General features: G+C 33.2%; 1 protein-coding gene across 1 annotated transcript in view; it reads left to right on the top strand.

Moving 5' to 3' along the window:
* MRPL13 (mitochondrial ribosomal protein L13) overlaps window positions 1-24,705 on the top strand; it is a 39,815-nt gene that overhangs the window by 6,957 nt on the left and 8,153 nt on the right. Inside the window, exons 3-6 of the mRNA XM_036876424.2 lie at window positions 5,685-5,778; window positions 11,099-11,159; window positions 16,042-16,128; window positions 21,353-21,474. Coding sequence (XP_036732319.1) covers window positions 5,685-5,778; window positions 11,099-11,159; window positions 16,042-16,128; window positions 21,353-21,474 — 364 coding nt within the window. The remainder of the gene's footprint in view (window positions 1-5,684; window positions 5,779-11,098; window positions 11,160-16,041; window positions 16,129-21,352; window positions 21,475-24,705) is intronic.

Consider the following 24,705-nt stretch of genomic DNA (forward strand, 5'->3'; position numbering starts at 1 on the left):
CACTAACTAACTCAACACTTCAGCATCAGACCTAGGTAGTTTAAACAGTAAAGTCACTAATAAAAAGCACAAATATGCCAAGAACCTGGCACTAAATAGACCACAAAAAGGACACTTGTTCATAGTACAAGAACTGAAACAAGAACGTAGAGCATCACCTTTTTCATCCTCAGCTGGAAATGTATGCATCAAGCTAGTCAAATTCTTCACTGCTCTGTGCATGTCTGCAAATGCCTGGGAAAGCACTGCAGGCATTGATTTGGGGATCACAAATAAATTTTAGAGAGTAGGTAAGTTTGTAATACAGAGTCCATGAATAATAGGAGCAACTGTACTTTGAAATTAAAATAATGATCAGACTTATGCCCAATTATAAATCTGTTAAGTTTAAAAATATCTTTTTTGGCTGACAAGAATTCCATAGTCATAGAATTACCAATTCATAGAATTGTTTAATTCCTGATGACTTTAGATTTATGCTTAACTGTCTCACTGATAGATGAGAAAACTAAGATCAGAAGAACAGTGACTTCCTCACTGTCACTCAGCTCAATTACAGTAGAACTGGGGCCCAGGCACTTGTTTCCTTATAGTGAATTAATAAATACTATTCCACCTCAATATCTTGTTTCTTAGCCACTTGTTTTTTCCTTAGCAATAATATCAGTAAGGTAATAACCACATCTACTTAGATTGTTTTGTGGAAATGCAAATGATACAGAATTTGGGGAAAAGTGAAAGTAGTGGTAGTCACTTAATTTACTTATTAAATTATAGCTCTTATCTGTCCACCAACATAGTTCTGCTTCCTTACAAGCAAGTCACTTTATTGCAGAAAGTATTCCTTAAGTACTGATGCACATTATGCTAAGAGTACCAGAAGAACTTCTATGGCTTGCTGTCAGGTCATCCTTTTCTAGGAAGAGAGGATACCTTTTCTAGGAAATTAGAAATTAACATTTTAAAGATTGACTTGTATTTTTGTTTCACTATGTTTAATATATAACTGTATTGGCAAAATATTTTGTGTCCACAAGATGTCACTAAAATGAAAACTTAAATTGCAAGCAACTTTCAATTTACAAATAGTTATGTTTTTAAGTTTATTGTAACATTTCTTGGTTTAATTAGTATTTATTATGTGCTCATAATTACTGTAAACATATTTATTTGAAAATTGACATATAATTTCCCAGAAAAATAATATTACAAATGATGGTTTTATGTCCAGGAGTGCCTATAAAAGCCAATAATATGTCTCAACATAACATATACAACATATGAACTACTTTATAGGTCCAGTGGATTTTGTGAAGTGTACAAATGGAAAACTATATAGATAGAAAACTGACTTTCCTTGTAAAAGGTAATTTTTTATGGAAGATGTGGTCTGGGTCAGCAAGGAAATGATGTAGAACTAGGAAAAGAATTTCTTCTTCCTCCTGATTAGAGCTGCCCTCTCGAGTCTGAGACTTGGGACCTTTTTGAACATGTTTCTTTTCCACTGATAAAAGAAAGGATAATTTTTTCATTTTTCAATAAATGAAAAATGATAGTTTTTGGATTATGATTTTTTCTTCATAAGGACTCTGTTCTTTCCACTGCCCACACATTAATTAGTTGGAGAGGACTATTTGAACATCTAAAAGAAGAAGAGTGAAAGCTTTCTTTAGCATTATCTGAAGTTATTATTAGATTATCTAAGAATACTCCTGGTCTACATGGAATGAAATGAAATAAAACTTGCAGAGTTCTTGAAGTTAATGTTATGAATAATAGCACACCAAACAATTCAACAAAGATTGGATTAAATCTAATCTATGGTATTCTGCCTTGTATTATGTACTTAAGTCTTTTAAGGACTTAATTAGAGAAGAAAAAGTTCAGAATGCTCTTCTTAAAGTTATCCAGCTAATGTATTTTTCTCTCTTATTATTCAGTTAAGAACCAATCTATTTCAAATGTTAATTACTATGTAGTCTTAATTTTTTAATCTTAATTGCTCAGTTGTTCTTCAAGCCACTATTAGAATGTCATTGTACAAAGTACTGAGGAATACTCCAGCTTTTATCTAGAATACTTACTTCTTTGGGAACTGAATATTTAAAGCTTGTGAATCAATTTGAACACCACCTTTTATTCCCATCATGATGTCTTTACATTCAATAGATTTTGTGATAACCTACCTATTTACCCATCATAGTGGCCATGCACAAGTTCACGGGTGCCAAAATTAATGTTGAAATAGGCATTTGAACATTTGTCCTTCAAGGTTGGAAACAAACATAAAGGCCAAAGCCTTTATTACAAAACTGAAATAGCAATTTTTCAAACATTTCTCAAATCAAATCTTGTAAGGAGACCCAATACAAGCATACCTCATTTTATTACACTTCACAGATACTGAATTTTTTTACAAATTGAAGGTTTGTGGCAACCCTTCATCTAGCAAGTCTGTCCACACCATCTTTCCAAGAGCATTTGCTCTCTTTGTGTCTCTGTGTCATATTTTGCTAATTCTTGAAATATTTCAAACTTGTTCATTATTATTGTCCTTGTGATGGTGATCTGTGATCAGTAATCTTTAGTATTACTGTTGTCATTGTTTTGGGGTACCATGAGCTATGCCATATAAGACAGAGAATTTAATCAATAAATGTTGCGTGTGTTCCGACTGCTCCACCAACCAGGTGTTCCTCTCTCTCCCTCTCCTTAGTCCTCCCTATTTCCTGAGACACAACAACTTTAGGATCAGGTCAATTAATAACCATACAGCGGCCTTTTAAGTGTTCAAAGGAAAGGAAGAGTCTCTCATTTTAAATCAAAAGCTAGAAAGGATTACATGTGTGTTAACTAGAATGATGGGATAATAATACTTTGGGGACTATCAAGTACAGCAAGTAGAATGGCTTACATGGTACATGTAGTGGTGTGGGAAGGAACTGGTTAATAAAGCTAGAAAATTGGAGACTGTACTATTGGTCTCCTTGAACCCTTGGACCTGAGGAGCTGGTATCTTGTGAAGTACAAGGTGACTCATAGCTTTAACCTAGGAGCAGTATGTTGAGACTGATTTCTGAGCTCTTCTCAGAACTTAGCAGAAAAGGGTACATGATCAGTTAGTGAGTGGTGGCAGTACACCAGCCACTTCTTTGCCATCCGGGCATAGTAACAAGGATACAATTTGTTTTGAAATCACTGGAGTTGAATTTGAATTTTAACTCTACCACTAATTAACCATAAAATCTTAGCTGAGTTGTTTAACCTCTGACTCAGTTTTCTCATTAAAAAAATAAAAGCGGTGGGGGGCAGGAGGTAGGTAAAACCACTTTCAGATGACTGTGAGACTTAGTTTTAGAAAGTGAACATGAAATACTTAGCTCAGTCCCTTGCATGTGGAAGATACTGAGTAAAGGTTAACTTTTCATCCCCCCAGGCAATTTTGAAGAAAAAGTATGAGTTAATTCTGGCTGAGGGGAGAAAAGGAGTCAAGTACAAGAGCTGCAGAACTGAGAAGCACCTGGGGAGTATAACCCATGATACCCTGACATGGAGCTTTTCGAATTTTCACATTAATTGAATTAGGTTGAATTTCATTTGATCATTTAATGTAGCACCTAGTATTATAAAAACACATCACATAAGGTTACAAATAGAACATGAACATTTTTTTCAATGAGCTCATAATAAATAAATAAATAATTCATAGATTAAATCCAACCAGTCATTTTTACTTCAGTGTGAAAGAAGTGCCTGTTCTTGTGACTGACCATGGGCAATTTTCTTAAACTCTTTCTTAAACTCTTTGTATACTTCAAAAAAAATAAATAAGCTCATAATTCCTATTTCTAAAATTGCTTACTAAACTTTAATTTTTAACATTTTTTTTTTAATTTGAAAGAAACTAATTTCTCTTTGAACATCTCTTGATCAGGCAATAGAGCTCCAATTTATATACATTGGTGCACATTATAAAATGTAAAATCTTTTAAATTTTTAAATGGTCTATTTAACTTAGAAATTTGGACAATGATTGCACTGTATTCAGGATTTCAGACTATAACAATATTTGCTTTTGTTTTATATGTAATGCAGTTAAAAGCAAATATTTAGTTGCTAGTTAATTTTATTTAGACTCAATAGAGAAGTGCTTCTAAGAGAATAATATTTCCCAGGTTAGATGTTACTACCTTTAGAGCTGAAAGAACATGATTTTTATCTGATTTGTGGTATTCTTTTTAATGTCCCTTGAAAAATCCTTGTTGATCTCTGCCAATGTTTTGAGAAGGTCAAGGTGCTTTTGCATAGTTGAAGTTTAAACAACATGTAAAACAAATTTAGCTGAGGTGGAAAGTTACAGATTCTATTTTTCCTCCACATAGGAAAGAGTCTGAATAGTGTGTTAAATAACTTGGTATGTGAACTGTGGCAAATCACTTAATCTTAACAGGCCTTAGCTTCTTCAACGGTAAATGTCTGGATGAAAGCTCAGGTAATTATTTCAGCTTTCTTTGGGACTATATAGCTATCTTCTCACTCTCTTTGTTTTTTTTTTTTCCCCAGCTGCCTTAGTAGCCCACCACAGGTCACTTTTAGAAAAATTAGTCACTTAATTCACCAAATACTGTCACACTATCTTTTCAACCCACTAACAGCAAGCTTCCCAGTCTTTCCTTCACACCTCCAGATTCCCTGTCTCTCTAGTGAAGAAAACTCACCTGCTTTTTATCCTCTTTCCTTCACCCTTTTCTTCTGTACACAATATACTTCTCTCTGAAAATTGTCATTCAAAGTCAAAGCTCTGCCAAGAATCTTATGATGTAATCTTCAGTTTTCATACACTGTATTTACACTTTTTTTTTGCAGTGATGTTTTTCTTGAATAAGCTTTTACAGTCTTTTGAGGTTTTTCTATTAGTGGACTAGGCATTTAGAAAATGTTTATTTGATTTTGTCATGTATAGTGATTGGTGAAAACTTGCATGTTGATTTTCTACTTTTTTTTAAATTGAATGGCCAAACTTAGGGGTACTTTTCACTGGAAAATTAATCAAATACATATATTTTAATTTTCAGGTCATCTGTCATATTAAACATGTATACAGAATGGCAGTTTACTAGTTAAATGTCATTGGAAAAGCCTTGGGTTAGTAGTTAAGCCTAAGGTCTTAGTGCTCTATTGTTCTTTAAATTTGAGAGGAAGAATCAATTGTGATGTTTTACATTTGTTCTCAATTTCCCTACTGGTAAAACATACCCTTTTATATCTATATGCATATTGTTTTCATTTTCTCTTCTATTTTTAAGGGCAAATTTGTAGTAGATATTTAAAGGTACTTAATATAAACATTTTAGTGAAATGTAATTATTAATGGGAAGAGACAATAAGGTAACAGTGGTTTACCTTTGAAAGATATGTTGTTATTGGCACCTCTATTAAATTCTCTTTTACCTTCTACTGTTGAGATTTCCAAATGTCCAGCCAACTTTTTCAGTACTTACATGGTATGTAAGAGAGTAACAAATCTGTTCAAGGATTTCGATGTTGCAGTATGACTTGCTTTACATTTTTTAATGTGCTGTTTGGACTTTAATAAAATTTATAAATAACCAAGCCCACTTTTTGTTAAAGTCATGATTTTTCATAAAAAATATTTTTCTCTTCCTTGTTCCTTTTAAATCTAGGTGACTGTGGGGATCATGTTGTCATAATGAACACAAGGCACATTGCCTTTTCTGGAAACAAATGGGAACAAAAAGTATACTCCTCACATACTGGGTAAGAATGCCCTAGTCAAGGAAGATAGGCAGTTGAAATGTATTACTTTAAGAATACTGTTGATCTTATTTAACAGAAAAAGGTGTTTTTGAAAATCAACATTAAAGAAAATACTAATTTTGCTCATGCTACATGTATAATTTATTCAATCAAAAAACCACAAAACTGTACCAAATGCTAGTTATTACCTGACACTGTTTTTCCTGGAAGCTTTTCACATAATCGCTCCAATCTTGATTACTCACATTTTTAGTCAATTTTCTCACTTCTTTTTTTCTGCTTTCTGTAATTTGTCTTACTGCTGTTTCCAGATCCATCTTGAGTATCTGAAAGTACCTGAGATGTTTGAGGAATGATAAGCAAAATTCAAATTCAGAAGGTACCTAAAATCTCCTTTACACACCTTTCAAGATACAGATCTCTCTGCCTATGTTTAAATAATAACGATCTCTTAGCTCATGAGGCAACCCATTCATCCCACTTTGTAATGGTCTTAATTTTAGAAAGAGCTTTATGCTATGGAATCATAATTCATTTTTCTCTAGCTTTCACATTGGTCTTGGGACAGTGTAAAATAATCACATCTCTTCCACAGGACATCCTTCAGATAATTTTGAGACGTCATCAGCAAGTGCCCACTGCTGTGTCTTTTTTCCAGGCTACATATCTATAATTCCTTTAAAGTGCTTTATATGGCTTCCCTTCACAAATCCCCATTGTATTTTGGTCACTTTTCTCTATTTTACAGTGCCCAAAGAGGAGGACTAATAATCATTCCTCGTCAGTATCTTTCTTAACTAAATACACTCAACTGGCTGTCATCTTCTGGTTTTCTGGTATCATGTGACTCCATCTTTCTGTTAAGCAGTCCTCTATTGCAGAACTTCTCTTCAAGTCCATATCGCCGTGTGGTACAGTTCACTATCAGCTAAAACCAAGTCTTTCCCAAAAATGCTGCTATTCAGCCATATCTCTTTTCTGTGTGTTTTGGTTGCATTTTAATCCAACTGCAGTACCTCACGTTTACTCCATGTTAATCCATTAAAACCTGGTTCAGGTGTTACCTCTTCTGGAAGCCTTGCCTATTTCCTCCTCCCCCATAGTGTTAATTATGTTTCTCTGTTTCTATTGACTTTTCACTTAGTGTCTTCACTTCACTGGACATAGCACTATTATAGTGCTCATAATACTTTATTACAGTTATGAATTCAAAACTTGACTTTCTATTTGTAGTTCAGTACATGCTAATTTAGAAAATACAGAAAAATTTAAAGAACTAAAAATCACCTTTTATCCTATGACTCAGCATTTTATTATGTATACAAGTTTATATCCTTTTCCCCTTTAAATTCTTAAAAAGCCTTTTTTATACCTTTTCTTTTCAGTCACTGTGTACTAGTACACAATATGATTTACTACACTTAATCATTGCTCTATTTTAATTAAAATTTTACTTTTATAAAAGTGCTGGAACATTCCTATACACTAATGATAACCTAGCAGAAAGAGAAATCAGGAAAACAATTCCATTCACAATTGCATCAAAAAGAATAAAATACCTAGGAATAAACCAAACCAAGGAAGTGAAAGATCTATACCCTGAAAACTATGGGACACTCTTAAAAGAAATTAAAGAGGACACTAATAAATGGAAATTCATCCCATGCTCTTGGCTAGGAAGAATTAATATTGTCAAAATGGCCATCTTGCCTAAAGCAATCTACAGATTCAATGCAGTCCCTATCAAAATACCTACAGCCTTCTTCAATCAACTAGAGCAAATAGTTCTAAAATTCATATGGAACCACAAAAGACCCCGAATAGCCTAAGTAATCCTGAGAAGGAAGAATAAAGCAGGGGGAATTATGCTCCCTGACTTCAAGATCTACTACAAAGCCACAGTAATCAAGACAATTTGGTACTGGCACAAGAACAGACTCACAGACCAGTGGAACAGACTAGAGAGTCCAGATAGAAACCCAAGCATATATGGTCAATTAATGTATGATAAAGGAGCCGTGGATATACAATGGGGAAACGACAGCCTCTTCAACAGCTGGTGTTGGCAAAACTGGACAGCTACATGTAAGAGAATGAAACTGGATTATTGTCTAACCCCATACACAAAAGTAAACTCAAAATGGATCAAAGACCTGAATGTAAGTCATGAAACCATAAAACTCTTAGAAAAAAATAGAGGCAAAAATCTCTTGGATATAAACATGAGCAACTTTTTCATGAACATATCTCTCTGGGCAAGGGAAAAAAAAGCAAAAATGAACAAGTGAGACTATATGAAACTAAAAAGCTTCTGTACAGCAAAGGATGCCATCAGTAGAACAAAAAGGTATCCTACAGTATGGGAGAATATATTCATAAATGACAGATCTGATAAAGGGTTGACATCCAAAATATATAAAGAGCTCATGCACCTCAACAAACAAAAACCAAATAATCCAATAAAAAAATGGCATAGGATCTGAACAAGACACTTTTCCAAAGAAATTCAGATGGCCAACAGACACATGAAAAGATGCTCCACATCACTAATCATCAGAGAAATGCAAATTAAAACCACAATGAGGTATCACCTCACACCAGTTAGGATGGCCAACATCCAAAAGACAAACAGCAACAAATGTTGGTGAGGATGTGGAGAAAGGGGAACCCTCCTACACTGCTGGTGGGAATGTAAACTAGTTCAACCATTGAGGAAAGCAGTATGGAGGTTCCTCAAAAAACTCAAAATAGAAATACCATTTGACCCAGGAATTCCACTTCTAGAAATTTACCCTAAGAATGCAGCAGCCCAGTTTGAAAAAGATATATGCACCCCTATGTTTATCGCAGCACTATTTACAATAGCCAAGAAATGGAAGCAACCTAAGTGTCCATCAGTAGATGAATGGATAAAGAAGATGTGGCACATATACACAATGGAATATTATTCAGCAATAAGAAGAAAACAAATCCTACCATTTGCAACAACATGGATGGAGCTAGAGGGTATTATGCTCAGTGAAATAAGCCGGGCAGAGAAAGACAAGTATCAAATGATTTCACTCATCTGTGGAGTATAAGAACAAAGAAAAAGCTGAAGGAACAAAACAGCGGCAGAATCACAGAACCCAAGAATGGACTAACAGTTACCAAAGGGAAAGGGACTGGGGAGGATGGGTGGGAAGGAAGGGATAAGGGTGAAAACAGGGCATTAGGATTAGTACACATAATGTAGGTGGGGGGAGACATGGGGAAGGCAGTATATACAGAGAAGACAAGTAATGATTCTATAGCATCTTACTATGCTGATGGACAGTGACTGTAATGGGGTATGTAGGGGAGAACTTGATAATAGGGGAAGTCTAGTAACCATAATGTTCAAGTAATTGTACATTAATGATATCAAAATAAAAAATAATAACAAAAGAGTAAGAAAAACAAAACAAAAAACAAACAAAAAGAACTGGAAGACATTTTTTCATAAAGTTTTCTTAATACATAGGGTTATTTAAAATAAAGCCAGAAATGTAATGAACTTCAGGATCAAAGGGATGATAATTTTCAGGTTTCATACACTGTACTTATCCTTTTTATCCTTACGTATTTCCAAGCATCAGTTTACTGTTACACTAATAGTACATAAGAATGCTTGTTACTACAAGACTGTACTGTTGCAATATTATCATTAAGAATAATTTAAAAATAGTAAGTCTCTGCTATCTTGATGGGCATCCTGATTATTTACACTTGCATTAAAATAATGTCTCAATGCTTTCCTTTTCACTTTCTCTGAACATTTTACCTATTAAAATATTAATCCACTATTAACTTTTTTATCCAGTAAGTGTTTACTGAATTAATTTGAATCAAGAAAATCTTGGCACATATTTGAAACAAATTTTCCTCTATTCAGGCTGTCCCCTTCTGGAGAAGAAACGTAGGCATTTTGTCACCAGTAAAAATCAACTGAGTATTACATTACCCAAGTCATTCCCTTACTCAGAATTTTATAATAGCTCTCCAAATCCTACAGGATAAAGTCCAAACTCTTAAAATATCATGTAAATGGTATTATGCTTTAGAATTTGCCATTCCAGTGTTCAAAACAGAAAGATAATCTTTGGCATAGAAGGTGTAGAGTATTTTTTTCCATGGAGAGAAAGAATATAGGAACAGAAGTCTAGACAGGTATTTCTTTTTCTGAAGCTGAAATTTCATGAAACAAAGGATATCAGTTTGACAATTATCCATTTTACTCATCAGACTTCTAAATTTGCTCTCTTAAATTTACTCCTGAAATGTTCTTTTAGTCATCTTTAAAATATTTTCAAGTCTTGTTGACAGAAGCTTACGAAAGGAATCACATTTAGGTACTTTAACTTTTCTTGAAGAGTCCACTGATTTTACATTTTCTTTACCCCTTCCTCTAAAATCATTTTGGCTTTATCCATCTATTCAGTGTAATAAAAACTTAAATCTGTATGTATATTGTTTTTGTTTTAAATTTCTTAATCACTTGCACAAACATTTTCTCATTTGACTTTCATCAAAGTCTTGAGAGGTAGATGGGAAAGATAACCAGTTTTCTTATATCAGTAAACTCAGATGAAGAGGTGAAAGGAGTTGACTAATATTTTTTTGGTGCCACTAGCAAACCTAGATTCCAGATCTGGATCTGGAGGATACAAGTTACTAAACTGCCTCCAATACTATCCCAAATATGTATATATATTTTAAGCCTTTCAGTTATCCATTTTATATATAATTTGATCTGAACACAATGAAATATTTTATTACATAAGTCCAACATATAACTCTTAATGGTCTTTTACCAACTGTTAATAGGAAACATGATCATGATCATGCTGAGTATGGTCTCAACTTCAGAACCAAGTCATCTACCACTATTCTCCCCAAATCTGACCCCTAGCTTATATAGACATTTTGTCCAGTTTTGCAGAGAATATGAATTCTTTTGGCACATTGCTTTTTCTTTCTTAATTCAAGTAGTGATAAATAAACCATAATGAGTGAATGAATGAATGAGGAATAACTTTAAATTCCAATAGAAATACAAATAATTAATGCGAAGAAATTTTCCATAATAGGGAACTTTTTATGAAAAAATGATAGTTGACCACTTAATAGCATTTCAAATAGCATAGTTTACTACTTAATTATTAATACACTAATAAACAGCACAGTTTCCAGGAACAAATATAATTTCATGATAAAAATAGTTGATTACAAAAGAATTGCATTTCAAGAATACTATACCATAGCCTACTCCCAGTTTTAATGCCCTTGCTTCTTTTAACAGCTACCCAGGTGGATTTAAACAAGTAACAGCTGCTCAACTTCACCAGAAGGATCCAGTGGCTGTAAGTCTATTGTATTTTTTATTATTTGTCATCCATGGAAAGACTGATTCAGATACTGTTTTTTTCTGTCTTCTCATCTAATGAAGCTAGCATTCAAGGCTATAAATCCTTCACACAAGCTTTGATAAGTATTATTTCATTGTCATTCAATTCTATGTATTTTCCAATTACTATCTGTTACTCTGTTTTACCTTTACAAAAGAATCATTTTGCTTTTCATTTTAATTTCATGAGCCCTGCATGATTACCTAGAATATGGTATGATATATTTGCTGAAAATGGTTTGGGGAGTGAGAGAAAGAGAGAGAGAGGAGGAAGGATATGTTGATATGTATATATATATATATGTTTCTATGTCCATTATGTCAAATATGCTAAGTATGTTGTTCCAATCTTATATTCTTACTTTTTTTTGTTCATTTGATTTGATTACCTGAAAGATTATGTTAAAATCTCAATTATGGATTTGTCATTATTTCCTTATAGTTCTGTCAGTTTTTGCTTTGTATGTTTTGAAGAGTTAGTGTTAGATGAATTTAAATTTGGATTTACAATCCTCCTAAAGAGTGATCAGGGTATATATGAATTGATCAGCTATGCTTAGACTATGATCTCAACTTCAGAACCAAGTGGTCTACCACTATTCTCCCCAAATCTGACCCCTTTATCTCCAGATCCTCTTTATCTCCAATAATGTTTTTTAATGTGCGGTCTACTTTATTTTTATTAATGTAGTAATATCAACCTTCTTTTGCCTGATTTATCATTTTACAGTTTAAAGTTTAAAGAGCTAGGTCTTTTCCCCTTCTTTTGCATTGATTTTGCTCTTTAGAAGTCTACGATTACTAAATATCTTTACTTTCTTCCAAAATCAAATCAAGGTCCCTAGAAGATCTTTAACATCCTCTCTCCCTCCCAACCTATATACTTTCTCTAAGATTTTTTAAAACTCTTGCAATTCAACATTCTCATTATTATTTTATACAATTAGGAATTTTTTAATGATTTTTCTTGCATACAGATCCCTTCATGTAACTCAGCCTTCCTTCTGGGATCAGTTTCCTTCTCCTAGAAGTACTTCCTGTTGCTATTCCTAGAACTCTCCTTTTTTGTCTGAAACTCTCTTTATTTTTATTTTCATTCTTGAAAGTGAGTTTAGCTTATATGTGCAATTCTGGATAACCATTTTTTTCTCTCAGCTTTTTGAAGCTGTTATCCAAACAGATTTTAGCTTTTGTTATCACTCTTGATAAGTCAGATGTCAGTTTAACTGTTTCTTTGTGTGAATTCTGCCTTTTACTTCTGATTACTTCTAAGATCTTTCTGCTGGCTTTGATTTTCGTGTTCCTTTTTAAGTCTTATTATTTAATTTGCATTAAGATTGACATTTTCCCTTCTGAAAATTTGTCAGTTCTTATATCTTCTGGTATGGCTCCCTTTATTCTCCATCTGTTCTTTCCCTTTGGAAATCTGATTATACTTGAGTAGACCATCTCATTTTATTGTGCATGATTCATTAGCCCCCTTTCATATTTTATGAAAGTCTTCCTGTCTCTGCTACATTGTTAATAATTTCTTTAGATTTATGTTCTAATTCTCTAATAATCTTTTTACCCATGTCTAATCAGATTAACCCTTCCATTGAGTTCCTAATTTAATTTTTGTTTTTTAAGAATTTTCCTGTTTGTTTCTTTTTCAAGTTTGCTGATCAGTTTTGATAGTCTTTCTGTTCCCTCAGTTCTTATCTGATTCTAATATTTGTGGTCTTTGTGGATCTGCCATTTATTGTTTCTGCTCAGGACACTTGGTAAGCTCATGGACCTTGGAGCTTCATCTCTAGGAATTCTTTGAGATCTATGTTAAAAATGAATTTCCCCAGAAAAGATTTACTTAGCTTCTGACAAGTGAATGGGTCTGTACCAACCCAAGACCTTTATGCTATAGTTTAGACTTCTGGATTTTTGATCTCCATAAAAAAGGTGAATTTTGGGCCTCAAAGTCTTGTGAGACCAGAGTTAGCAGTTACCTATCAGGAAAGACTTTTATTTTTTGTTCCCCACTTCACACCCTGGATATTGCCTTTCTATTGAAAATCTAGATTTATGAGGGAGTCTTTGTAGGATCATACTAGTTCCTGACCCCAAAGCAGTAGTCCCTTCAAACCCCAGCCCTGCACTAACTGATGTCCTCAGGACAAATGCCAGCTCAAGGACTATTTTTTTTTTCTAGTACTTTCTTCTATTTCTGGCCTCCAGTTGGTTCCATGCTTTATAAAAGACATTTAAAAACAGTATTAATAGCTTCACTAATGTTTTATTACTTTATCATTTGAGTTATAGACAAGAGAAATTTATAACCTGAATATTAGTCCTCAATAGTGCTAAAAGCAAAGCCTCCAGTTGCCATTTAACAATTTTATTTTTCCTTCCTTAACTCTTAATAACCCAGTCTTTGAACTATATTCATAGGACAGATAGCATTTTCCCCACTAGGAACTACTTTAGCCTTCTACATAAATACATTCATAAATGAGTAAAGTGTTGCAATTTCTTTAAGAATTTTCTTAATTTCCCTAAAATGGTGAATAAAAATAAATGTCTATTGTCAGGATGCAACCATTTCATTGCAGTAATTCCAAAAATTTTCTTGGGGATGGGAGACAGGAATGTATCTATTATAATAAGGCCTGACATAACATTTAGAATTCCATGCTTTACTATTTATTTTTACTTTTTGTCATTCATATCTATTTTATAAAAACATACTCAGATTGCTTAAGAAATATTTGAAGTTCTGTTTTACAACATGTTTTTAGACTACTACAGGTCAAGTGAAATATCCCATTTTGAGTATTAATATGGATTCTATGTAATGGTATTAAGAAGTTGCAAGGGCTGCTGACAATATATACCACAAATTATAGTTTTAATATTTCATAAATATCATTAAATATTTTCAAGTCTTAATCTTCTATTTTATCCAGGCATGCTCACTGCACACTAGGAGGCAGTATAGTCCAACCTTTTGATGTTAAGAATTTGGCATTGGTTAACATTTGAAGAAATTGTTTCAAATTATTGTTTCTTACAAACAAAGACTGAAATTCTTTACCAAGTATTTGAGGAAGCCTTGGCAAATATTTCAGAGTTAAATACATTTGAATTATTACCTAATTAAGGGATCCCAATTTTTTTTTAAGTCTTAATTTTGACTTTGTATTTTGAAAAAGAATTGCATGTTAAGGAAGAGGTCAGTTATTTTTCTTCCAAACCAAACACTAAGTATTTGTCTGAAACAGTAGGTCTTCTGCCAGCAGACATAATTTGCTAAGCAGTACTTAGTATATGTAGCTTCTCATAGAATTCGTTTCATAATGCATCCTTCTGATTATTGGTACATCTCACAATTATTAACATATAAATTGATACATGTTAAAGTTATTAGTAGGTTACTAAATATCTCAAAATTTTTACAATTACATAGAAGATCAATTCTAATATTTTTCTTTGAACACAGTTCCTTTCTTATGTTTTTTCATCTCCTATAGTTAATGAAGTTATTTTGTGTGAAATGAATGGCACTTGCCCTGGGTACAGATTATATGATGAAGATCTTTAATATTTATTAACCTTCTCTTGTTCTCACTTCCCGAATGCCTTAGAACTTACGTGCAGGTCTATATAGCTAGAATTACTTGATTGCATGTGCATGTTGCATCATATTTGTTCTTTGGGTATATATGTTTGTCTCTCCCACCAGCTTGTATGTAACCTTTCCACATTTTCTAGCTTTCCTTAATTTGAGTTCTATGTTTGGATTTTTTAGAAGGGCAGATTTTTTAAATACCAGCTTATTAACTCAAGTTAATACAACTAAATTTTTTTTAAGAGCAGGAAAACCAAATGCTATGTAATCCTACTAATAAAATAAAATTTTAAGATGATATTCATAAGACATAATACCTTGCTTATCCAGAAAAGATGCTGAGTAGTCTTAACATTGTGAGGTTCTACTCAAGACTGCTGAAACATTGAAATTTTCAAGACTAATATCTAGTTCAGTGCCGTTCAGTAGAAATTTCTGCCTTGATGGGAATGTTCTATTTCTACACTGTCAAATACAGTAACCACTAGTCACATGTGGCAGTTGGCCACTTGAAATGTGGCCTGTGTGACTACAGGACTGATTTTTAGTTTTTTTTAATTTAGTAAGATATATCTATATTTTAAATAGAGTCTCCAGGAGTAAGACTACCTAGCTTGATTTCTAATACCACCACTTACTAGATATATGAAATTGGGGGAATTCTTTAACCTTGCTAATTTCCCCATTTGTAAAATAAGACTCAGCATTTTGTTTTTAAACAAGATAACAAATGTCATGCACTGACCACTGTACACACAGTAAGTTTTCAGTGAATGTCAATCATTACATTATCACTGTTGTATATTTGTGACTGGTGGAGTCAGTGGTGTAACTGTATGGTCAGGCTTGGTTTATGTCTTAGAAACAGTATTAAGGTCTTCCTAGGCTCTTCTCTACTCAGCATGTGACTCAGATTATTTGAGCCACAGGTTCTTCTATAAGCTTAGAGAATTTCTTATTCTAGTGGAAATTGGCACGTACGTAATTTTAAATGTCTTCTTTTTTGTCCTTTTTCTAAAGAAATTAAATAGAGCCTAAAGAAAACAGTAATGTACAAAATAATAAAACTCCCATTTCTTTTGCTGCCACATAGCTACTTAGGGCTCAGTTTCTTTCCCTTCATACTCCTATTGAATCTTAGCCCACCCATTTTCATCACTATCTCTAAATGGGTTTGCTTTCTTTATATCCCAAGTCAAATTTTTCTTACTGAGTCCTACATTTACTTATTTTTCAGATTGTGAAACTAGCCATTTATGGCATGCTGCCAAAAAACCTGCACAGGAGAACTTTGATGCAGAGGTTGCACCTCTTCCCAGATGAGGTGAGTCACTGGTCCTTGGTGATGATGCTTTTCCTAAATTTTCAATTATACTTTCTCTCCTTTTAAAATAATTGCTGTAGACTTATTTTCAATAATTTCGTAAGTCAACTTCTGAAAAATTTTCAGTATTTTATAGGGTACACAACCATAATAATGATTGCTCTTGTTTTAAATCATAAAGTGAGCTGTCATTGGCCTAAAAATTAAAAGTCTGTAAATTCTGGTTTTTTTTTTCATTTTAATAACTTTTCTTTTGAATAAGGAACTATGATCAGAGCCCCTGTCAAATTTGAGGGTACTCACTGATAATTTCATCAACTATAAAGAAGTATGAATTTAGTTTACTTTTTATGTAACTAATAGCAAGACCTCTGTGAATCATGGATTAATAACTAAGGTTTGGTTGCTAATTATCCTATGATTTGACTTTAGAACACTTGTTGCTATTCAACTTATTCAGCTAGAAAGTACTTGAAAAAATAGTATAAACATTTTTATTACTATTGTACTATTTTAAGTACTTAGCTTTTCTCTTTAGTATAATATAATGCAACACTGTTATAACATAGCTGAGTCAAGGCTCTGGATTCATACTATCTGAATTGGAGTCTATGCTCCAAAATTTACTGACTTTCATGGCCATGGGCTAGTTGCTTATTATCTCTGTTTTCTCATATGTGAAATGGGCATAATGATGTTACCTACTTCATAAGATTGTTGTAAGGGTAAATGAGATAGCAGCTGTAGAGTGCTTAGAACAGGGCTTGGTGCTCACTGCTCTCATTACCGTGGTTATGATTGTTGTCCTTGTAGTTCCCTCTAGAGGAATGATAAAGAAATTCATCCCAGAATATCAAGTACGTCAACTATGCAAGTGACTTGAGTGCTCTATTGTTAGCTTCAACAATACATGAATAAATGATTCATGCTTTCATCAAAATGGTTAATTCATTAACTTTGCTTTGCACGAACGAGTAGAATAATTTTCCACAGTTCACTTTACCTCTGAGGTAACAAGTTCATACTGTCATCTAAACAACAGCATCTTACAAGGGTAAATGACCTTCATGAAATCACAGGAATCTATTGTATTGGCACATTTCTGATTGTAGTCACATTTTTTAGAAACCTTAATTTCTAAAAGACAGTAAAAAATAGTAATATTTATCTCAGTTAAAAGGTAGTCAGGTTTCAGTGTGGATGTTTTACATATTCATGGTAGTTCATTTGAATAGTAAATTACTTAAATAATTTCAGACCATAAAATAAATGAGCCATTTCCATAAAAATGGATTGTTAAAAATTGAAAAGCCTGACAATGCATTTTTTTGTCAAGCCGATAGGGAAATAGACACTCATTTTTTCTGGTGGGAGTACAAAATGGTGTAACCCATAAGGAATCTGGGAATTATGGTAACATGTAACAAAATATATATATATGGGGATTCATGCTTGATCCAGAAATCTCATTTATAACAATTTACCCTGAATATGCACAGGATTATTGTTCCTACATAATTAATAATAGTAAAAGATAAAAATAAATGTTTATTCATAAGAAATTGGGTAAACTATATTATATCCATTCAATTGATACTATGCAGCTCTTTAAAAAGAATGCGAAATATTGTTGTGACTTGATAAGCAGTGCTTTCCAGGATATGTTAAGTGAAAATAAGCAAGGTGAAAAAAACAGATAAGCACACTACCTTTTGTATGTATATGTGTATATGTGTGTTTACACACACATGTATATCTGTTTCTTTTGCATAAAGAGACACCAGAAGAATGAGAAAATGAATTTGGCTCCTTACTGGAGCATGAATACAAAGAGATGCAAGGAGTAGAGAAGAGTGTGAGATTTTTTGGAGAATATCTTTTAGATTATTGTTTTACTTGAACTTTTTCATCATGTTAAGATTTTACATATTCAAAACATAAGATGATAGCACCAGTAGAAGTAAGCACAACTGGGGCCTGCATCTTGTTTCCCAAGTGCTATTCCACATTAAAAGGAGCCCAGTTCTCTCTGGGGAAATGGTTGATTCTAAGTCTGAAGCAGAGGAAAAACAAAGCTATTATGGAGTATACACAAGCATACAATTATTACTTCTGTTTTGTTTATAGTAGTAAAATAATAGGTAACAGAAAGTAAGACAGTGCTCAAAAACTGATGGAGAAATATTAAGAGGATGTAGGAGGCAGCTTGAATTGGTTTCCACTGACCAAATACAGGATTGTATAAGCCTTGAAATGAATGGTAATAATATGTAGTGAATAGAAAATAAAAATCTATGAGCCTACAACGATAGTCCAAAAATTATTTTTTAACTTGTTGTAATTTCCCTTTTCCTTTCTAGAGAAGGAAAAGATTTTCTTTAGAGAAGAATGTCATCTAAAAAATGTGGAAGTAATACTGAATTAGAAAAGCCACCAATATCAGCATATTCTGTAGTAAAAGATTTTTTTTTTTTACACAAGAGTAAGACTGTTGTGGAACAGGATAGTCACACAGTTTCAGAACCTCATGCCACAGAATACTTACTACTTGAAAAGGGAAAAGATACTATTACATTAAAGATGTCTGGTGAATACCAACCATAACCAAGAGATCAAGGTATCATCAGCCTGTGACGAACTGACAGGTGTCTCCTGCTGTGAATGAAACACTGAAGACCCATCATAAACTACATAGTGTTCTGCCAAAGGCATTTAACCTAAATCTGATTGTGAGGAAACAATCCTACAAATCAAAAAAAAAAAAAAAGATATTCTGCAGCATTATTATTATGTATTCTTCAAAAACATTAATTTCATTAAAGAAAAGCAAGGAGACTCTTCAGATTAATGGAGACTAGACTGAATAACTTACTATATATGTAAAAAACATAATAACATAACTAAATGTAACATAATCCTTGACTAGATCTTAGGTTGGGGAAAAAAAGATGTATATGATATGTCTTGATCAATTTTGGGAAATTTGAATATACACTTGTTAATAGATAGTATTTCATCAATGTTAACTTTCTTGGATGTGAATTTGTAATGTGGTTATGTAGGAGACAATCCTTATATTTAGAGGTGAAAATTGGCAGATTACTCTCTAATGGTTCAGCCAAAAAGAAAGTATTTGTGTACATGGGTTTGTATAGAGATAAAAAAAGAAAGCAAACATCCTGTTTTAGCAATTGGTGAGCTTAGGTGAAGGTTAGATGAGTGTTCACCTAATTCTCCCAATTTTTTTGTATATTTGAAATTTTTTTTTAAATTGCAGAAAAACAATAATAAAGTAAATGAACACCTCTTCCCTGTGTTTTTTTCTACTCTTACTCTTTACCTTATTCCTCTCTTGTTTGATCACCTGCTCTGAAGAGAAGACTCTTAAATCTCCATAAACAGATCAGTTAATGTTTTGGGGTTATCTTTTTTATATACAGATTAAAGGAGGCACTTCCCCCTCTTTCTGGCTTCATGTGTAATTACTGATCAACTTTAGTTCCTCATTTTACATTCATTTCTTTTTTTCTTTTTTTAGAAGAACAAGGCAGAGGGTTTTATTTAGAGAGAAAGTGAGAGGACAGAGCTCCTGGCTCAAGCCAGGAGGGGACAAGAGAGTCCCTCTTATCTTACATTCATTTCATCCATTCTTTCCTTGAAATCTTCTAATAATAAGGAAATCTGGTAAGCACATTCAGTCAAAATGCTGTTCAGTTCAGCAAACATTTACTAGGAACCTACAATTTTCCACACTTTCTATGCTGAGTAAGCACTTGACAACTTTGGAAACTGTCTTTGAAAATGATACAGGGATTATTTTGAATAGCTTCCCAAAAAAGTGTGAAATATTCATAAATTTTTATAAATATCAAACTGGCAGGTAGGCTCTTCCAGGAAGTAAAAAAAAAAAAATTAGAGTCACTTAATAATATTTCATATATCCAGGCATCCTCTGCTTGTTGTGATTCTGTGTAATTATAATTGCAGATGAATATACAGGGGAAGGAATGTTAAATATTTATTTTAAAAAGCTTCTCCATGTAGAAACAGATTGTCAGTAGTATTCATTGTGTTTCATTTATGTTGATGGTGACTTAGCTTATCCAAACCATAATTTTAAAAAGCCAACTTAAATTTTTTAAAGTATTAAAATTTTGTCATATTAGGCTTTAGCACTAGCTTACAATACAGTAGAGCTCTGTGATTCTTTAAAGCTATTTTAGAATTATATTTTGATTCTTATTTCTATGTAATAACCATTTTTGTGGAAAATTTATAGGAACATACTGTAATGAAAAGAGGGAATTAAATCTGCTTTCCCCACAGGGTACTGCCATATTAGTATCTTGCCATTATTTCAATATTAAGTCTCCCAAATTAGTTTAACCAGACTCACAATACAATTCCCTTTCCCTTATTTCTGTATCATGAACACAATATAAATGTTAATTCTTTCAGTTACTCATGTTCTTCATTTTATCATTCTCTTTATTTAGTTCATTTCCTATTATTTCTTTTAAAATACCTCTCAAATATATACTTGACTCTTTAGTTTTCTTTTCATTACCCAAATTCAGACTTTTATATCTTTTACTTATTTCATTTTTCTGAATGTTCAGATATATAGCCATGGGAGAGTCTTTTTGGGCAGAGGGAATATCATTAATAAAATCACCAGGATTTCAGTGTAGACAATTCATGAAAGGTGAGAAGACTAGTAACTCAGGAGCCATGGGTGTGTGTGGAATCTAGCATATTTTCACCTTTGAAAGCTTTTTCTGGCAACAACGTGGAATATGGATTTAAAGATTATGGCACTGGAAGCAAAAGGCCCAGTACATTTACTCATCATATGAAAAATCATGAAAATGAGCCAAGGCAGTGATTTTTTTTTTTTTTTTTTTTGCAGTTGAAAAGCAGGGAATAAATTAAACAGTGTTTAGAAAAAAAGTTAGAACTTAGGTGACTCAGTATTTGTCAAAATTGAAGGCATCTAACTTAACATGAGAAATATATTTGTCAAGAGGAAGATACTAAACTTACTGTAGTGAGATTACTTCTATCATTGATCTAATATACTTCTCAGGAATTTTCCCAAAGTTTTCATTTGAAGATTGTATTTTCCTCACCCTATATTTTTTGTTAGTTGTTTAATATTTATTCTCACTAATTTATTACTAAGTATATTTCAAGAAAATTAAACCTAAATGTTTATTCAATGTAGAATATACCAGAAGATATTCTCAAGAATTTAGTGGAAGAGCTTCCTCAACCACGAAAAGTACCCAAACGTCTAGATGAGTACACACAAGAAGAAGTAGAGGCGTTCCCAAGAGTGTGGTCTCCGTAAGTCTTTCTTTTCTCTTTCCTGTCTTTGTTTTTATTTTTTTGTATTCAGCTGAGTTTTTAGTATCCCCTGTTCCCTTAACCAGATGGTGAGATCTGTGAGTGTGGGAAGAGTGAGCTTTTTGTCACTCCCTTGGGTACTCTTTGCAGCTTCTACCTGCAAGTGAACTTTAAATGTAGATATTAGAACCAAAAGTCTGCCAGTCTTCAGGCCTTGCTAGGTAAGTTCAAGGGCGTTGAAAGGTGCTTATAATTGGCATATATTTTGTTTGGGGTGATACTACTTGGATTGATTATAGTCTCTTGGAATGATAAATGAGTTAACGTTACTTGAAACAAGTGGATTCTCCATTTTCCAGACTGCTTCACTAAGCTGAAAATATCATCTAATGAAAAGTCATCAATTCTGGATATTTATAGGCTTGATTCATCTTGAAAAGCAAAATAAAAAATAATGCTTTGCTCTCTGCTATACAATTTCCTCTACCTAAGGGCCAGAAAAGTGCTCACTATTGAGCACCTCATTATTTAATACCATTATTAGATGGTAATTATAATTCACATTACAGGGCCTCAGAAACATTTACAGAACTTACACAGTAGGTCTAAAAAGAACCACACATTCTTATTGTTTGATCTACACAATGCAGCTAACCTTCCCACGGATACTACCCTCTGTGCTCTGAAAATCCATATCCCTTTATTGGCTCGTTGGCCAGATAACTTCATGAAAATATAAGCCTTCCTGGGACTGCCAGTATGTCTAGCAATCTATTCCTTGACTCTCTCATCATTCCATGCATATATACATTGTCAGACTCTACACTGAAATCTTTAGGTTACTCTGTTTAAATCTTCCTGAATTTGCTGACTTGTACCAAAGTTCTCCTTTACCAAATCTGTAAATGATTTAGTAAAATAATGTTATCAGTGATCATTTATTGTGTATTTTCCAATTGCCCAGCACTGTATTAGGTATATTTGCCTTATATATTTGTAGCACAGGAATACATATACATGAAAAGACTCAAATAGTACAACAGGCTTATGTAATGAAAAGCAAGAAAGCAGTTCTCTACTCCATTCTTAAGTCCTTTAGACTTACTCTGAAAGTCATTACTTTCTGTTTTTAATTCTGGTAGATCTCTCTCTTACTCTAGGGAATATGCTTACATTACTATTTCATGATTTTTCTGTTTAAAATACTGATTCTGTACAGTTATCTACCTTCTCACTTACCTCTCCAGTTTTTATAGTTATCTCAGTCTTTCGATTTATGTCTTTTCACTGTTAATAAGTATGTGTGTAGTAGTAGGATCCCATTTTTATGAAGGCCACCTATGAGAAGAACTGCCTTTAACCCGTCTTGTAGTGCAGTTCTACTCATGGAAAATGCTGTTAATTTCCCTCCATCTGAAAGTGTCTTTATTTTTTGCCTTCATTTGTGACAGACATTTGCACTGGATGTAAGAATCTGAGTTGTCAGTGCTTTTCTTTCACTGTTATTTTACTTTTTTCTGGCCTCATTAGTTTTTGATAGGAAATCTGTGGTCACTGGCATCTTTGTTCCCTGCTGTGTAATGTGTCATTTTCTACCCCCAGGGCATGAAAGCAAAACAGACGATGCAGGACTCCCCCCACCCCTGTGCTGCTTGCCTCTCCCAAGTCTTAGTTCCCTGTCATACTCCATCTGTGTTTATACTTTTCAGAGCCCTGAGATGGTTTTGTTTAGTTTTGGTTTGGTTTTGGCTAGGTTTCTGAATTTAGATCAGAGTTTATAGTTGTGATTAGTGGGAGGGATGAGTTATAAGAGACTTTACCCTATTGTAGTAGGAGTGGAACTCCTTTTCACTTTTTCACAGCATTTATCACTATCCAGCGTAACCTCATCCATTTATAGTCATGTTTATTATCTTCCTACATTACTAGCAATAATCAAAATAGCAAGCACTAATAAAGGGCTTATATGTGCTTTACATGTATTAACTATTTAATCCTCACTTTAAGCAATCTAATGAGTACAGATTTTTTTTTAAAGCAGAATGGGTGTGGAAAGTGCTCCCTTATTTAGTAGGCTTCCTACTGAATTTTACTGCTCCACTTCTTTCTGAATAGGTGCAGTGTTCCAGAATACTTTGCTTTGATGAGTTAGTACAATTTTTATCCATTTTTCATAAATGAGCAAAATGTAGGCACAGAAAGAATAGTGACTTACCTATGATCATACAGTTAAAAGCAGTGGATTAGGGAGACTCCTGGCTCATGGTTCTAACCATTCTGCTGGAGTGCCTCTTGTAGCATCTCATGTAAATGTACTTAGGTCATATGTAGTTCTCAAATATTATTTTAATAAGATATATCCTAAAAAAGTATTTTAAGTAGACTTTGAAGCTTTGGTAGGTTACCATGTAGTATGAAATTCTGTAAATCTAACTATGGCATATTTGATTTTGTTGCAGAAACACTGCCATAAATGAATTTATATTCCTAGCCAGGAGGGGTGTGATATTTTTTTTTAACTAGAAATACCAGAGGTGCTCTTTATTCAAGTATGTGAGCAAACATATATTATGCACTCGGAGTTATGTATCATGAGTATTCTAAAGTATATTGTACAGCAGTTAAAAACCAGGCAGTATAGTAATGTAATAATCATTTGCAACAGATATTTTGTGTTATTATAGTCAAAGAGTACAAATTAGAAGGTGACTTGGGTGCTTTTTTCATACTAATGGAATTGAGAAAGGCCTTTTCTATAATTATTTTTAAGGAGACTTAGAGCAACTTGATGCAATTTCAAGTTACTACTCTGAGAATGGATTTTCCTGCCCCTTCTTTTCATTCCAAATTTCCCTGTAGAAGGAATATGCATTAGATACCAGGCTATCCTTTATGCTTTTATATTGAAGTTGTGATATTTCCTTACAAGTAGCTACACAATCTGTATCAACTTGTGTTCCCAAAACAACAATGTGGGTGTGCACTTACATATTACAATTTGAGATTATACCATACTATAGGTATACTATTTAATGTAAATCCTTCAACATTTCATTCTTCTGAACCTTAGAGTTGACATCAAGTCCAGTTAGTTTTTATTACTGTGGGATACATGTGTCTAGGAAAACATATGCATTTTTGCACTAACCAAAACCAAGAATAGATGATCCCCATTAGCTCAGGGCTATCTAATAGAACTTTCCACATGATGGAAAAACTCTATAACTGAGC

Source organism: Manis pentadactyla, chromosome 3, assembly GCF_030020395.1.
Source record: "Manis pentadactyla isolate mManPen7 chromosome 3, mManPen7.hap1, whole genome shotgun sequence".
Classification (NCBI taxonomy): Eukaryota; Metazoa; Chordata; class Mammalia; order Pholidota; family Manidae; genus Manis; species Manis pentadactyla.